General features: G+C 38.5%; 1 protein-coding gene and 1 pseudogene across 1 annotated transcript in view; one reads left to right on the forward strand and one right to left on the reverse strand.

The window, feature by feature from the left end:
• The first annotated feature begins 680 nt into the window (after positions 1-680).
• On the forward strand, positions 681-5,454 carry LOC128223177 (uncharacterized; annotated as a pseudogene).
• Positions 5,455-6,811: 1,357 nt separating this feature from the next.
• LOC128223178 (radial spoke head protein 6 homolog A-like) overlaps positions 6,812-17,734 on the reverse strand; it is an 11,908-nt gene continuing 985 nt past the window's right edge. The window contains exons 3-15 of the mRNA XM_052932470.1: positions 17,321-17,507; positions 16,468-16,671; positions 15,482-15,619; positions 15,182-15,206; positions 13,384-13,494; positions 12,408-12,505; positions 12,113-12,216; positions 10,816-10,862; positions 10,507-10,622; positions 9,770-9,923; positions 9,117-9,240; positions 8,041-8,206; positions 6,812-6,919 (exon numbers count right to left, since the gene is read on the reverse strand). Coding sequence (XP_052788430.1) covers positions 6,812-6,919; positions 8,041-8,206; positions 9,117-9,240; positions 9,770-9,923; positions 10,507-10,622; positions 10,816-10,862; positions 12,113-12,216; positions 12,408-12,505; positions 13,384-13,494; positions 15,182-15,206; positions 15,482-15,619; positions 16,468-16,671; positions 17,321-17,507 — 1,582 coding nt within the window. The remainder of the gene's footprint in view (positions 6,920-8,040; positions 8,207-9,116; positions 9,241-9,769; positions 9,924-10,506; positions 10,623-10,815; positions 10,863-12,112; positions 12,217-12,407; positions 12,506-13,383; positions 13,495-15,181; positions 15,207-15,481; positions 15,620-16,467; positions 16,672-17,320; positions 17,508-17,734) is intronic.

Below are 17,734 nucleotides of genomic sequence, written 5' to 3' on the forward strand. Positions count from 1 at the left end.
AGTGTTGGTGGGGGTACGTTCTTGTTGAAGTGTTGGTGGGGGGTACGTTCTTGTCGAAGTGTTGGTGTAGGGGTACGTTCTTGTTTAAGTGTTGGTGGGGGTACGTTCTTGTTGAAGTGTGTGTGTGGGGGGGATCCAGCACCGGTACAATGAAGAACAAATAGAAAAATACGTCTTAAACACTCCGTCAATAGAGCTTTACTATACCATTTGTAGCTAACTGATATTTTAACTTTTATTGAATAAATTAGTAGGATCAAGTGATACTGTCCATCAACCAATCACTCTACGCTTCGCACGCTAAAAATACTAAGTTTGAACAAATATAAACATTTGCTGAAAGGTTCAAGCTTTAAGAATCTTAGTTTTAAAACTGCAAATGAGTTGCCACACTTTATTTCGTTATATTATCCGTAAAAAGTGCATTTTACAAACCATGAGAGGTCCTTTTAAGGCATGAGACATTGAGAAAAGATTAAAATTACCGCGCACATGTAAATACCGGTTGCCAGGTGGGGTAAAAACATGTATCCGGAATAAACTCTAATAGGGCGAATTACACCAATTCGGAAGTGACTGTTTATATTTATTATTTTTAAGCATATGGAAGTGAACCAAAACATGGTTATACCATCTTAGACCATTGGCTCCTTTCCATCTTTATCAGGTTTTGAAGCTGAATGGTTTGTGATTTGCCGCGCACTTACACCCTAGCCCCACCCCCTGCAGGGTGTGGCTAGTAAATTTCCTGCCGCCGGAGACAGAAAGAAATGTGGTTTTCTCTTTAGTAAATCAATAATAATGGTGTTTTAGTGCACTTCCGGCACTCCTAGTGTCTTTATGTCACCAAGAGTGGTCTACTTAGGGTTACCAAAACCCCCATTTGGCCAAAATGACCCCAAGATGACCTTAGCCAGCCTTTAGGCCGTCATTTTCCGAAGGCGACTGACATTTGGCAAAAGTTAGCGGAGTAACCCGGTTTCTCATTGCGCTCTTGGAAGTTTCCGTGCTTTTTAGGAGTTAACCCTAACCCTAATTGGTTAATAACGCATTAGGGTTAGCAAAAGGGCGATAATCTCGGTAGTCAGGGGCCGCAACCCCGTCACATTGGTGTTAGATTTTGTTTCACGTATTACTGAACAAGAAAAACCGAGGTTCGAGGGGTCTAAGGTGGTAACCCCAGACTTGGGTAAATTGGGGCTGACGAGCTGGCGATGCTTGGTGGTTGGGGATATCCCTTTGTACCAAGATTTTTGACCGATTTTTGCGGGGAAAAAAACTACTGGTGTTTTTTTTGGATGCTTTGTACGAGTGAAAATACGCATTTTTTTAGCTCCATAGTCGTATAGTTTTTTTATTGGGTTCGACCTATAAGTGGTTAATATCGTCCTCCGAAGATAAACGCTTCTATTACTTCATGTAGAAAAAAAGTTATCAACAATTTTTGATACAGTTCCATCTAGAATATCCGTACCAAGGTTTCCAGCAAAAAAAATCAAAACCCCAACGACCTAATTATTTTTTTTCGGGTCAGGGCGATATTAACCAACCCCAAAGTAGTACCGAGTTCTGACTTTTTTATTATTTGATCAATCGAAAAACGGTTTTCAGATTTGAATTCGGCGTCAGGAAATACCCCCAGAAAACATATAAACACTTGCTGTTTTAGTCCAAGATTTCAACCCCAAAATGTATTAAAGAGCACCTTTAAAACGCTTTAACCGTGTAAACTTTTTTATTATTTCAGATATCGAAAAACAGATTGCAGATTTGAATTCGGCGTCCAAAAGTAGCCCAGAAAACATATATATATGTGGTATTTAGTCCAAAACTTAAAAAAACAAAATTTGTTAAAGGGCCCCTTTAATTTGCGTTCAAAATCGTTTAACTTTTCATAACTTTTTTATTATTTATGATATCGAAAAACGGTTTTCAGATTCTTGCTCAGCGCATAATTTACCACTAGAAATGATAATAAAAGTCGGTATTGTAGTAAAAAATTCAACCCCAAAATGGGTTAAATGTCCCTTTAATTTGCTTTAACCTTAATAACTTTCTTAATATTTGCAATATCGAAAAACGGTTTTCAGTTTCGTGCTCAGCGCACAAATTTACCCAATATATCAAAGTATCAGTCGATATTAAAATCCAAAATTTTAACCCCAAAATTTCAACAATTTCTGGGGTAAGCCCCCAAAAAATGGAATTTGTTGAAAAGCTGTTCTAATTAGTTAGATTTGATGCCGAACACGAATCCGAAATCCGTTTTGCGATATCTGCATCCTTTCCACCTGAACTTATGGGGTCAGTGGTGTCAGAAAAGTGGTTATTTTCGCTCTGACCCATATTACTTTTTTTATTTTCCATGATATGAAAAAATGGACTTCATATTCATCCTCGGCGCATTTATTTACCCCTGTATCAAAGTCTTTGGCGATATTAAAGTCCAAAAATTGATCCCCAATTTTGTACAGCGGAAAATTATACAAAAACAACAACAAAAAAACAATGAACAAGAGGTGTAGGGACTAACGTTAGTGCTCGTACTGGGGTTATTTTTGAAGCTGAATTCAAATCTGAAAACCGTTTTTCGATATCTTTTTCGTTGTACCGTAATCTTTTGTTGGGGTGAGTGCTAAAATAAGTTGCGTTCAAAATTTCTAACTTTTTTAATATTTGAGCTAGCTCAATTCTGTTTTCAGATTCGTTTTTGTCGTGCCCAAATACCTTGCCAGGCTGTTTATTTTATATAAAATCTGACATAATGAGCAAATGAATTAATATGTTGTGGTTTTGAGTCACTTAAAAATAGCCATATGTGCACGTTCGGACGAACGCACTCGGTGACCCCAAAGTGTCGTACACCGTTGGACGTGTTTTTTTTTTCAAAGGCGCCTGTCCAAGTTTCAATAAGATACCTCTTAAGTAAAAAAAAGTAATTAACAAAAACAGATCGCGCGGACGCGTAAGAGAGCACCTTTTCGCACACTGGTATTGCCCCACGATCACGTACGGTCAAACGAACAAAGATACGTCCATAAATCTTTTTGCGTTAAAACAGGCATAGATTATTCTAAAATCTGACCAAATTTCAGAAGCACTGCTCAAAAAATAAAGCTGCAAGAAAAAATTCAAACCAGGACGCTTCTATATTTACATGTAAAATAGCGGTAGTCGAGATTTTTGACCGATTCGTGTCCGGTAAAAAACTTCTGGTACGATTTTTGTTGGATTAGTAAATGTGAAAATACGTATTTATCTAAGACCATAGCCGTCTTACATTTTTCTGGGGTCGACCTCTAGGTGGTTAAAAACGCCCTCCAAAGTTGACGGCTCCAGTGAATTTATTAATGAAAAGTTTTGAACCATTTTTTTAGTGCCCTCTAGGATACCCAAACTTAGGTTTCCCCCCAAAAATAACCAAAACCTCATGCACCCAATTGTTTTATTTAGCTCCCAAAAAAGTCAGGGCAATAATGACCATGGGACCCTAATTATGAAAAGAATCTACACAACTGGAATGAATGGGTCTGGAAGTATTTGTAGGTCCACGCTTTATTGACCATCTGGGTATCAATACTAAAATCTTAGACAACAAAGTAACTGGGTCTGACGTGGCGAACATTTCCAGTCGTATGCATATGTCCATTCTGCTTTTCAAGGGAGAATACTGCGTACGAGATTGATAAACACCGACTAGCAGACAACAGGTTTGACGCCTAGGCGCAGATTCGAATTCGAAAAAAATGCCCAAAATAAAAGAAACAGTAGCAAAATATTACCTCTTCAGCAGAAACAGTAGCATATAATATTTTTTAAAAACAGAAAATGCCAAAATTGGCCTTCACTACTCTATAGATCAACATTTCACATCCCCAATTCGCATCTAACCCTCTAACAGTATTCACCAAACTATTCACTGCTACCAAACGTCCGTATCAACGGAGGCTAAACACACGTGCAGTTTGTTACGATTCTTCGGCACGGAAGGGACGATGATGAACTGGACGTACATACACAATGCGTTCCGCCAGGAGAATATCACGACGCCCTACGCACAAGGATAATAATAATCTGGAGGAACATCATAACCACGTTCACCTGTGGGTGGGCGGTCAGATGGCTCCTCCGCGACTGGCGGCCTACGACCCGGTGTTCTATCTACTTCATTCGTACGTGGACTTACTGTGGGAGATATTTCGCGGGTTGCAGAAGCGTCGGGGAGTCGATCCCACGACTGACTACCCGATGGATAAATAAAAAATCCCGGCAGGTCAACACTATAATGATTCTTCCGGTTTCGGAGCGCTTCTCAACCGCCACGGACTGAGTAATGTGTTTACCGACAACGTTTACAAATACGAACGCCCGCCGACGTGTACCCGGCAAATTCCGGACTGCGGCTCCGATTATATCCGATGTGATACTTCCGGTCCGGAGCCCAAATGCATCTCCGCCTCAATTTTCGACCCAGAGCCGACATTTTTAGCCAACGGCCTTCCAATGAATGGAGGTTCTGGTGTCCGCCACGCACGGAGCGTTCGCAGTCAGGCGATACAGGAGACGTTCGAAAGTGCGGTGGACCACGCCGCTGTCGTCAAGTGTCAAGCGGATAACGTAAACTCTCAATACGTGAACACTTTTCTAATCAACGGAAAGGCGGATGAGACACTATGGTCGTATATACCTGTACAGGTTTACTTAAAAAATAATGATAAAACTGGAAATAAAACTGTACCTGTGTATGACATTTGTACAAAACAAAATATGACTGATATATCGCGCCGTGTGTTTGTGGAGTCGAATGGGCTGAACTATGACGGCGCGTTCAAGCATATCACTCACTTCCGGAAAGACTTAAGCATGGACGCTTCTTTAGCGTTCGTCGGCGTCAAGAGGCCGCGCGCCGCCGCCGATACGGAAGTGATAATTTCCGCATACGATAATTGTGGGCGGGTATGTCAGCCATATTGTGTGGACGCATCCGGAAGTAGCCGACAGTGCGCAGGAGCGGTAAAGATTTCGAGAGAAGTGCTATTTATGTATGGATATGACGTCACTTCCACCACGCGTGCGGTATGGACAGAGGACAATTTTGGACTTCCTGTCTTAGCTGATAACCAAATATTTCTGCGATTTGTTTGTGACACAGGCTTTTCATTCTGGCCGTGGTAAATTGTCGTGGTGCTTATTTGTGTGTGTCTTATTTTAATAAATGTTATTTAAAAAATTCAAGCGAAATTGTTTCCCTTTTCTGCAGATACTTTGAGGAAACATTTGATATTAAAATTATGAAAGAAAATTAACTCATTTCAAACTAAAAGTGACACTCTTATTTATAATCAATACATACACATGTATAACAATTTCGATTTTGACTGGTAAACCTTTTACTTACATAATAATGCATTAATGGAAACTATTAATTACTGATAACACTATTGTGTATTTAATAGCAGAAAGTGCAAAATATTAAATGATTGGTGAATGCTAAAAGATTTACTGTGGTCTGCTTTAGTCTCATAAGGTAGACATACCGAGTTGTTTGCTCATTTCTTTCAAACTAAACTCGATATCCTTCATAAGAACCATTCTTTTCGACATTTTTTCATCCTTTTTGGAATATTTAATAATATTAGTGGTAAATCTTATCTTATTTCTCTGAAGTTCGCAGTATATGGTCGGTAAGGTGAATGTTCTTGTGTCGGATATTCCCGCAAACGGCTGTCGGACTCTATCATACACAGGTGGCAGTAACAGTGTGTGTATACCACGTGATATATTACGTCATAGATGCTACGTCGGAAGAAAACATTTGTCTTAAAATGAAGACTTAAATCAAAAGATAACTATTCTTTTCCTACACCATTTTAAATAACACAAAGTATAACACGAACCCCGTTGACTCGAACTCCGAGGGAACGAGGAAAATACCTCGAGTCTCACTAAATTCGAGCCAATCGGGAATGTTTTCCTTCAGTGGAATGAAGTTCACAGATTCATCGTTTTGACAACTTTTTTTTGCCTTGGAATGAGCTCATTTTTACGTAAATATCTGCAAACCAGTGATAAAAGACTGCTGGCAAAAGATTAAATCGCATAATTTCATATTTCCGTCCGAAAGTTAATGTTTTATGGCTAAGAGTGTTACTAACGGTTTAAGAAAAATGCATAAAACATCAATTTTTGAAATTAAATATAAAAATCTGCGATCTAATTTTTTGTCATCAGTCTTATATAACTGGTATCGATGCATTTTCACAAAAATTGGCTCGTTCCAAGACAAAAAATTAAAAAGTTGTCAAAACGTTCAATCTGTGAGAGTGCAGCTTTAAGGTTGAGCTACATATAATACACGTACAATTATGTCACTTTATTTCAGTTTGGCTTCATAAGCACATTAGCGCTCTACAAAAACAAACACAATACAGTTTGTCAGGCTTCAAAAAGGGCTTGTTACTGTCCGAATAGTTGTACTGCTGGGGCGGAGTGATATTTATGAAGCAAAGTAACACTCAGGTGGATTTCTTTTCTTAATATGTCTCCATTTTGGAAAATAGCTCATTAACTAATGTTTCTTTTCAACATATACCCGACTTTAAATAAAGATTATTTTATCTTGCATCTTATGTTTATTTATGTTTATTGACATGAATGGTCATTGTCATTGGCCAACACTCGAATACAAACACAAAAATAGAATAGATTTCTAGAGGGGTATTCTATGTTCAAAAATCATAAACACATGTAGTCACTAATTCAGAAGGAGAAAAAATTAAAAGCTACACTTTGGACGGAATATTAGTACACTTTAATAGTCTATATTAATCAAACTGGTCTCCGCCATCACCTTCGTCATCCACAATGTCGTCGTCGTCGTCGCCAATACTTTGTTCAAATTCCGCTTCCAGTTCTTCTCCTGAAAAACATGTATGGGACATTGTAGGGACATTAATTAAGTTGTAAGTGCACCCACACAACGAGTTATTGGACTTTAAATCAATTGAGGAAGTAACTGTTGCCAAGGAAAATTAAGGAATGAATTACGTGAAAGATGTAATTATCGGGATATGAACGCAGTTGGGCTGGTTAAAGTTTTTGGAGGACTCCATGCGTAATTTAGCCAGCCCAACTGCGTTCCTATCCCCGATTATGACATTAATCACGCAATATATGACTTATTTTCACACTAAAAATTCGTTATTTCTTTCTAGAATTGTAAATAGAATACAAAATCATATGTAAGAAAGAATTTTGGTTGATGCAAAAAAATGATATTTTTTCTAAATTTTAATGCATTTTTTTGTTCAACTCATTTGATGTTCAAAATAAAAACAGGCATATGATTTGTGTACAGTTTAAACATATTAGCCTTTATAAATAGTTTGTTGTTTTTTGTAATTAAAAGCTACGTGGTCACAAAATCCCCAGTTTAAAAAGCGCCAAAATATCGCTAACATATTTTTTTTATTTATACACAAATCATATGCCTTATTTTTGTATTGATCATTTAGTGCAACGAGTTTAGCATAATAATGCATTAAAACAAAACAAAAAACAACAACAACCTCTTATGTGCCAAGTTTTGTTTGTTATTGAATGCACATTGTGTTGATGGCAAGATACTTTTTCCGAAACACTTATTAGGTACACATATGTATTCATTTCATAAGTTAAACATTCCAAAGGGATTCAAATAATTGGCAATAGGGGGACTATACTTTTTAAGTTTTCGTTCGACATGCAAACTATGTCTTTTAACACACGATCTTAAGCATTAAGTCATCTAACTGACTGATTACAACCTAATTGGCTGCCGCATTGTCGACGTAAAATCTTACGCAGGGATTTTGTATCTGATGAGTGGCAGTAGGCGGACCATAAAACACCCGCGAAAGTTGAAATTCTTAATGATTAAGCCTAGGTCTTAATGTTTGAAAATAAAGGTTGTATTTCAAATAGTTTTGTAAAGAATTAGAATTCAAAGAGATAAATTAATTTCAACATTTATAAATCAAGAATCATATGAGCATGAGTAACCTGTAGCGCCGCCCTGACGGCCGCCTCCTCTTCCGGTGATGGGTCGTCAATTTCTGTAACTTCCGGTCCGCTTGGAAATTCCGGAAGTGGTGCCTCCGGAAGATCTGGCTCAAAGGCGCCATCAAGGTTCTTGACGCCCCAACCCACGTAAAAGTTGTCGAAGTACCTGTTATATTGAGAATATAATAGGGGTTTTAGTACTGCGTTTTGACCCGAGAGTTTGTTTCCGACGCGAATGGATTTTTGCAGATGCTGGAAATCCAAGAGAGTCGAATACAACCTCCCGGATTGAAACGCAGTACTAATAAACCTTTTTTTATAAATACATAAGCGGTTGAAATAAGTTAAAAGACATATTTTATATTTAATGATAACATGCATTTAATTGAATTCAACTATTAATTGTATTTTGTTTTATGACGTCATTTTAAAATTGTGCAATGATACTTGGTATGATGTCACGTCAGTAGAGTTGAAAACGGCTGTTTTGCACTAGGTGGAATGCAGATAAATCTATAATGTGGTATTTATTGCTTGTAGATGTGTGATCTATATATTATAAACATATTAATCTACGTCAACTAGATGACGTCATTGAGTTTGATCGCTGTGTTACCGAGTGATAAAAATAGCTACTGAAATAGAACAATGTAACCTACTGATAAAGAAACCCACTGAAAAAAGTTTAATGTAACCCTTTTGATAAAGAAACGCAAAGAAACGTATAATGTAAAAAAGAAAAAACCTAATGATAAAAAGAAACCAACAGAGATAGTATGATGTAACCTACTAATAAAGAAACCTACTCAAATAGTATGGAACCTACTGATAAAGAAACACACTGAAAAATAGTTTAATGTAACCTTTTGATAAAGAAACCCACTGAAAACCAGTATAAAGTAACCTACTGATAAAGAAACCCACTGACAAATAGTTTAATGTAATCTTTCGATAAAGAAACCCACTGAAAACCAATATAAAGTAACCTACTGATAAAGAAACCCACTGAAAACCAGTATAAAGTAACCTACTGATAAAGAAACCCGATGAAAATTAGTTTAATGTAACCTACTTACCTCCCTTTCTCAGTGGCAAAAGCGTACGCTCCCTTCCACACATTAGACTGGAGGACGGCGACGGCGTACTCGGGAACAAATTTGGAGCTTAGACACGCAATCCAGGGAGGACTGATTCCAACGTCTGTAATGAGGAATAGTCTTATCAGAATCAAAATTATAAGTAACGGGGTTAGTAGGTGACCCGATATGGGATATACGGGGCAAAGGAAACAAAGCTTCGCTCTCACCCGAATATTGTTTCCTGCGCCCCGTATATCCCATATCGGGTCACCTACTTACCCCGTAACGTATATATCACGTCGACAACCTGTTTACATGTTTAAATGTTTCATTTAAATTATTCATCGGAATCGGAAAATAGACGCCATTTTAGTACGATATAAATTTGGTGTTCAATGATGAATGATGATGATGATGATGATAATGATGATGATGATGATGATGATGATGATGATGATGATGATGATGATGATGATGATGATGATGATGATGATGATGATGATGATGACGACGACGAAGACGACGAAGACTGGACATCGTATATGATAATTACTACCAACACTAGTTCGGTGGAATTAAGCACTTAATCACTATCAACTTTTGTTGGTGAACGCAGAGTTATAGACAAAGGAAGAGCAAAGACCACTTACTCTCGTCCTCCGCTAGTGGTGTCAAGAGGGGCGGCCCCACTTCCGGTTCCGGTTCGTCCGGCTCGTTCCGCTCCTCCTCCTCATCTTCGTCTTCTTCCTCTTCCCCATTATACTCGCCCTTAGGCTGAGCCGGGTTCCACCATGTCGTTCGACCCTGCAATTAAAATCATTTTAAGTAGCTTAAAATAATGACATTATTTTGGCCTTTCATCTTTGCATATTTTTACTCCTTATTCTGTTAGCTCCTTCCTTCCTGTATTTTCGAACTTCGGCTGCACCGTGTTCAACCTGTGCAAAGTTCCACCTCATTTTCCACCCCACGAAAAGAGAAGGAGCGAAACTAATACGACCTATTTGCTTTAGAATGCCAGGCCTTCATCTCAATAGTTCTCCTCATCAACCTCCGCGCCCATGCATACATTTCGTCTTCGCTGGGTCAGGTCCCCGTTTAAAAGATTAAATGGCTTTATATGACTATAATGACAGTAGACTCATTGTAAATATGCTTTACCTGTGACAAGATACCCGGAGAATGGTGAACCCACGCCTGTAGACCGCCGTCAACCAGGTCCTTGATAGAGATGATGGTGATATGACAGTAGACTCAGTACAAATACGCCTTACCTGTGGCAAGATACCCGGAGAATGGTGAACCCACGCCTGTAGCCCGTCGTCAACCAGGTCCTTGATAGAGATGATGGTGATATGATAGTAGACTCAGTGCAAATACGCCTTACCTGTGGCAAGATACCCGGAGAATGGTGAACCCACGCCTGTAGCCCGCCGTCAGCCAGGTCCTTGACAGAGATACCCTCAAACTCCAGGTCCTCGATAATGTTCGCTCTTCCGCCTCCTTGTAAGTACAGTATGTTCAAAATTAGCAGACGACAAACGGAACTTACTTTTTTTAGCTGTATTTTAATGAAATATATTGTTTTTATTATAATATTATATTTATATCAATAATGGATGAAGGAAAACGAAAGGGTTCTATGAGGTTTATAAACTATTTTTTGAATAATGTTTACGCAATCACGTGATCTCACCTGCTTCCTCCGCGTGCTCCTCCTCCTCCTCTCCCTCGTCATCAAACCTTAAACATATTGATACAGTCGATGTAGATGTATGGGATAAATTGGTCTACTCTCTGTGCATATGTATCGGATAAAAAAGCGGATGTTTTAGATAAACTGAATGCGCTGTGCAGATGTATCGGATAAAAAAGCTGATGGTTAAGATAAACCGAACGCGCTCTGCAGGTGTATCGGATAGAATGAACTCTGTGTGCACATGTTTTAAATAAAGTAGATGTTTCAGATCAAATGAACTCGCTTTGCAGACGTATCGGATAAAATGAAGTTGCTGTGCAGATGATTTGGATAAAATGAACTTGCTTTGCAGATCTATCGGATAAATAGAACTCACTGTGCAGATGTATCGGATAAAATGATTTCGCTATGTAGATTTATCGGATACAATGAACTCGCTGTGCAGATGTATCGGAAAAAGTGAACTCGCTGTGCAGATGTATCGGATGAAATGAACTCTCTGTGCAGATGTTTCGGATAAAATCGGATAAAATGAACTCTTTGTGCAGATGTATCGGATAAAATGAACTCGCTGTGCACATGTATTGGATAAAAGGAACTCGCTGTGCAGGCGTATCGGATATAATGAACTCTCTGTGCAGATGTATCGGATAAAATGAGCTCTCAGTGCAGATGTATCGGATAAAATTAACTTTCTTTGCAGATGTTTCGGATATATTGAGCAGGTATATTGGAAAAATATACTCTCTGTGTTATTATATCGGACACAAGGTACTCTTTGCGTTTGATTGGATGTAATTAAGGTGGCCAGATCGTTTCATTTATGTTTTATACGGGATAGCAGCCGTGCCAGCTCACGATAACTGCTATTAATACATTTTATAATACAGTCAAAACTCGCTATGTCGAAGTCGTTGGGCCCTCGGGACTACTTCGAGATAACGGACATTCGACATAACAGAAATACAACAGAAGTGCATAATTTAACACGACACTTTTGCAAATACTTTTGCAAAAAGTTCGACAAAACCCGAAATTCGAGATAAAAGAGTTCGACATAACGAGTTCCGATTGAAGTTGTCTTGTAGACTGTTACCCTTGTATTTTTGAAGAGACGAACTGGTTTGAATAAAGAGTGTTTTGAGTTGATTTGAGTTAAGTTGAGCTGAGCTGAGCTGAGCTGAAGTGAGTTTAGCTGAGCTGAATGGAGTTGAGCTGAGCTGAATTGAGTTGAGCTGAGCTGAGCTGAGCTGAATTGAGTTGAGTTGAGTTGAGCTGAGCTGAGAAGCAATACCTGTAGTATCCAAGAGGAGAAACCTGTGTGCTGGCTGTAATTCGGGCAATTTGGGCGCGCAGGAAGTTCCGCTCAGTGCCCGGAAATGGCGGGTTGGAGACCACCTGGAAGAAACACAAAAAAAGAAAGAAATAGTTTGCTGTATGGCAGCTTGTAGTTTAACAATTTAACGTTACCAAATTATCAATGTTTTCGAATACTGTATCCTATATGCATGTTAATGACGAAGTTAGCGGACGAAATGTACACGACACGAGGTCACCCGTAACGTCAAAATAATTAAAGGACATCACACCTGGGCATCAAGGTCACCAGTTACATATTTCCGGATTTTCCTGGCAACCTGGATTTGCACCGGGGTCACATGTGGCAGGCGTATCCAGGGCAGACCGGCTGAAAAAAATGACATATATTTTGCATAGATGACTTTTTTGTAAGAATGCACCATATCATTGCTGCTGGTTTGAAATTCATTCAGTTTATGCTTATTTATTTTAGCTTCATTCTGACGAAACCTGATATCGTATTGAATCACGTTCGAGTCCGTTTCCTAGATAGCATTCGGAACTCCTCGGTCATTTTCCATCTAAAACCACATCGGATGTATGCCGGTACATCAGTAGGAGTAGTTCGTAAAAAAATAACTAACAGTATAAACTAATTGTAGTGTTTTAACGTGTAATTTGTATAAACAAGTCTAAATTAATTTATACTGAAGTATTTTATTGCATATATAATAATGGTTCCAAAGAGAAAAGTCATTGACTTTAACTGCTAAATGGAAATTACTACGCGTTCTACTCAAAGCGTAATTGAATAATAAGATTTCTGACATTGTAAACCGTCCATATACAGTTGAACACCGTTAATCCGAAATCGAAGAGACCCAAAATAATTTTTCGAAATACCATTATTTCGGATTAATAATTTTCAGAAAATGACAGCGTTCGCAAATTATAGATGACGTGAAATATTAAGCCGTTAAGATTGCAATGTCGGTTAGAGGTTACCATTGCGATGAATTCGGTTTGAGTGATCTTTCGTACATCCGAGGTTGTTTTCGATGGAAAATGGCCGAGGAGTTCCGAATGCCAGGATTGAAGATGTTCATTTATGGAGGCCATGACTAAGTCCCCCTGGTGTGGATCGAACCAACAACCGCTGGAAGATAAACATCAACACATATCCCGTACGATACAAGTAGCAAACATGAGAACAAATTAACATTTGACACCTAAGTTTTAGATGCAAACCTGTATGACGTCACTTACGTTCGGAAGTGACGTAATAGACTTTCTTGTTAAGCCCGGTGCCCGCAACCTCGCAGGGAATCTTGGGTGGAGGGCGGTAAGCGAGCTTGAGGTCCTCGGGTATCATAATGTCTGAAATAGTGGAAGGGTGGTGTAGTGGAGACATAATAACATAATATAACATATTATTTAAACATTATTCATTCACGCATGCAAAGGGATCGGGCCTCACCAACTCGATAACATAGCAAGTCATTTGAAAAAAAGTTAAATATTATGCTTTACATTTCGATAGAACACAAACTGTGATTTGAGTCTTCTTTCTATTGGTTGAAATAAGGAATAATCCCGTATAAAAACTGGAAACGTCAAGCGAGCACTCTATATCAATATGAACGAAATCTGGACATTTGGGTGTCCACTTAACGTTTCCATACTTTCTCAATCGTCGTTTCTTTCTTGGACGTACACATTAAGTGAGTCTGAGGCGGTTTAAGCGAGATTTGAGAATCTGATGTTAAAGACGTCGTTTTGGATGTACACGTAAAGTAAGTATGAGGCGGTTTAAGTGAGATTTGAGAGTCTAATGTCTAGAACTAAAGTTCCATATTCTCGCTTTGCACATATGTAGACATCAGATTCGTCGAAGGTATGCACCATTCAGTAACATTTTTGTTCTCGCCAATTTGAACTAAAACAAAACCCAAATAAGTCTTAAGAGGGCGTCATCATTTATTGGACACATATAGTTTATTATTCTTATGAGATAAACATGTGGCAAAAAACATGGTATTTTCTTTGATCTCTCCGCCATCTTCCAGATCAGACTCATAATTCTAACATAAACCTACTCAGACTCACTTAACTTTATTCTGAAATTGAGGTAAACATGGCGTTTTCTTTGATTTCTCCGCCATCTTCCAGATCAGACTCATATATTTTGCATAAACCTACTCCGACTCACTTAATTTCATTCTACTATTGAGTTAAATATGGTGTTTTCTACGGTTTCTGCGGTTTCTCCGCCATCTTCCAAATCAGACTCAAAAACATTGCATAAACCCACTCGGACTCACTTTACTTTATTCTACTATTGAGGTAAAAACGGTGTTTTCTACGGTTTCACCGCCATCTGCCAAATCAGACTCAAAAACATTGCATAAACCTACTCAAACTCCATTTACTCCATTCTGCTCTTGAGCTTAACATGGTGTTTTCTTCGGTTTCTTCGCCATCTGCCAAAATCAGACTCAAAAATATCACCTAAACCTACTCAGTCTCACTTTACTTCATTTAACTCTTGAGGTAAACATGATGTTTTCTACGGGTTGTCTGCAATCTGCCAAACCAGACTCAAAACCATTACATAAACCGACTCATACTCAATTTACTTAATTCTACTCTTGATGTAAATATGGTGTTTTCTACGGTTTCTCCGCCAACTTCCAGACTCAAAAACATTGCATAAACCTACTCAGACTCGCTTTACTTCATTCTGCTGTTGAGCTAAACATGGTGTTTTCTACGGTTTCTACGGTTTCCCCGCTATTTGCCAAATCAGACTCAAAAACATTATATAAACCTACTCAGACTCACTTTACTTTATTATACTATTGAGGTAAACATGGTGTTGTCTACGGTTTTTCTGCCAAACCAGACTCAAAAGCGTTACATAACCGACTCAGACTCACTTTACTTCATTATACCATTGAGGTAAACATGATATTTTTCACGGTTTGTCTGCCAAACCAGAATCAAAAACATTACATAAAACGACTTAGACTCACTTTACGCAAATACCTATGGACTACGATCTTACCCTCAAACAAACTACTGTCTTCTTCCTGCAAAAATGAAGAAGTGTGATTACTTTTATTCATTATTGTATATAATTGTATTTTCTTTATTCCGTTTAATAGATTAATTAACTATTCGGGAATAAATTACTTACACAAATTATAATTATAAATGTTAAAAATAAGGCTCATAATGACAATGAACTTGTAATGCTTAACACATATAAATGTTCTGTTCTGTTACGTTCAATTTCGATTGAAAGCAAAAAAAAAATGTACATGTTTGAAGTAAAAATAAAGCTTAAAGAACGAGCTCTACCAACCCGAAGATCGCTCTCTTCTTCTTCAGCATCTTCGTGCGTGCCACTGGAATCATCTTCATAATCGCCCTCATGAAATTCGCCTTCCGCTACGTAGAAACTTCCGGTGGTACCGAGCACTTTTCCCCAGAATCTAAGGTGCTGGAATGAGAAAAAGAACAATGACTGAATAATTCATTGGTAGGAGTAATAATTAGAACATGCAGTCAAAACCCGTTCGCTCGAACCCGCATGGCTCAAACCCGCTTACCTCGAATTCCACGTTGGCTCCAACACGCATGGCTTGCACCCGCTTGGCTCGAACCTTTTGGCTCGAATTCCAAGTTGGCTCAAACTAGATGTAACGGGCCGATTTCTTTATTTTGAAGGTAAGCATTCCCGCTTGGCACGAATTTTTCGAGGCTCGAGGTATTTTCGCCGGTCCATGGGAGCTCGAGCCAACGGGTTTCGACTTTAGTTTATTATGTGATATTTTGATGATAAAGAAGCGAATGAATCCTTCAAGTACCAAATGTTAGTCGTTAAAAACTGCAGTTTCAAGGGACTCGAACATGATTGGTAAAATGTTCAAAACATCGTGTAGTACATGGGATTAGCATTTCTCCTAATAAACGGTAAGTAACGTTTATTTTCAAAAAATAATTATTCAAACGTATGCAATCTTTTTTTTTAATATCAATTTATTTTTGGACAAAATTTACTGGTTTAAACGTGAGGTACTCAAATTTGATCAAGTGAAATTACTATAATTGTTTTTAATAGTAGTCCTAAAGTTGATTTTTCACTCCCAATTTTGCAGTGAAAAATAGTACAATGCTGTTATTCTTAGTGATAAAACTCATGAAAAAGCATGAAAGAAAATCAAAAATGCAATAATCAAAGAAATTCTGGTTAACATTTTTAAATTTTACATAGAAGAAATAATACTAATGACGTAATTCGACGTTTCAGATATAACAATATTACATAATATTCCTATTCTATTTTACCTGTACATTAGGGTACATGTTCACCAAGTCCCTCAGCGCTAGAGACATTCGGACGAACTCTTCCCGGGGGAGCCCGACGCCCGCCGCCTCCAGTTGGGCCGCCAGTCGCAGGATGTCCGGAACCGCGGCCGTTTGTTCCGGTGGCAGTGGGGAACCGTCTTCCAGCTGCGTTTGCTCCGACTCTACTACCGGAAGTGGTGGTTTCTGAGATGGAATGCGGTGAAATATTGATATGAAAATAATATCGTACAAACAACAGGTGTTGATAGGAACGAAATATATACAGTCGAACCCCGTTTGCTCTAACTTCCTGCAACCTGCGAACATTACTTCGAGCCTCGGAAAATTCGAGCCAAGCGGGAACGCTTACATTCAGTATGAAGAAATCGGCCCTTGACATCCAATTCGAGCCAATGAGGATTTCGACCCAAGCGAATTCGAGCCAACGGGGTTCGACTATAGCTATCATATCCTTAAATGTCAAAATAATTGGCTATGCACAAGGCAACTTTTTCAAACCAATATTTACTTACATTATTTAGAAACTTTGGCCGGTGTTCTTTGATATTCAACCATTCTTTGGTCACAGTTTAAAATTTGTTTTGCATTTCCCGACCCACACTTTGAGGGGTGGGAAGGTAGGGAATTTATTTTTCAGTTATTTAACCCCATAAGTATGTGTTATGAAAACAACAATAATGATAGACAAATGCCGAAGTATTTTCAAACGAGGTTCAAACGACTTCGATATAGCGAGTTTTGACTGTTCTTCTTAAGCAAGCCTTCAGCCTCGAGCATTTGTTGTTGTTGTTTTTTTATTTATCAGTTATTGATGATAAACTATCTAATATACCTTAAGCATGGTCCACTGCGCATGCGCAAGCTTCTCGGAAGCGGATTGAGGCACGTGATCTTTCATGGGCTGAGCAGGCGGAGTGAGACGCTCCAGCTTCATGAGGCGACTCAATTCTTCCAGATCTGATGTCACTTCCGACCCATCTTCAAGCAAACGCGCAATCATTCCCGACAGGTGCTCATAGCTGGTACGGTTACAGGACATATTGAGTACTAGTTTGTGTTATTTTATATAATTCAACAACAAAAATAATGAAAGGGTCCTGTTCAGCCATAAGAAACAACTTTGAGTTCCGGAAACATTTTCAATGACGTTAATTCTAATTGCAGACTTGGAGTAACAGGGTAACATATTAAGAAACATATTGACATTCAAAAAGATTCACGATGTCCACGGTATATGACCAAACTC

Source organism: Mya arenaria, chromosome 17 (genome assembly GCF_026914265.1).
Source record: "Mya arenaria isolate MELC-2E11 chromosome 17, ASM2691426v1".
Classification (NCBI taxonomy): Eukaryota; Metazoa; Mollusca; class Bivalvia; order Myida; family Myidae; genus Mya; species Mya arenaria.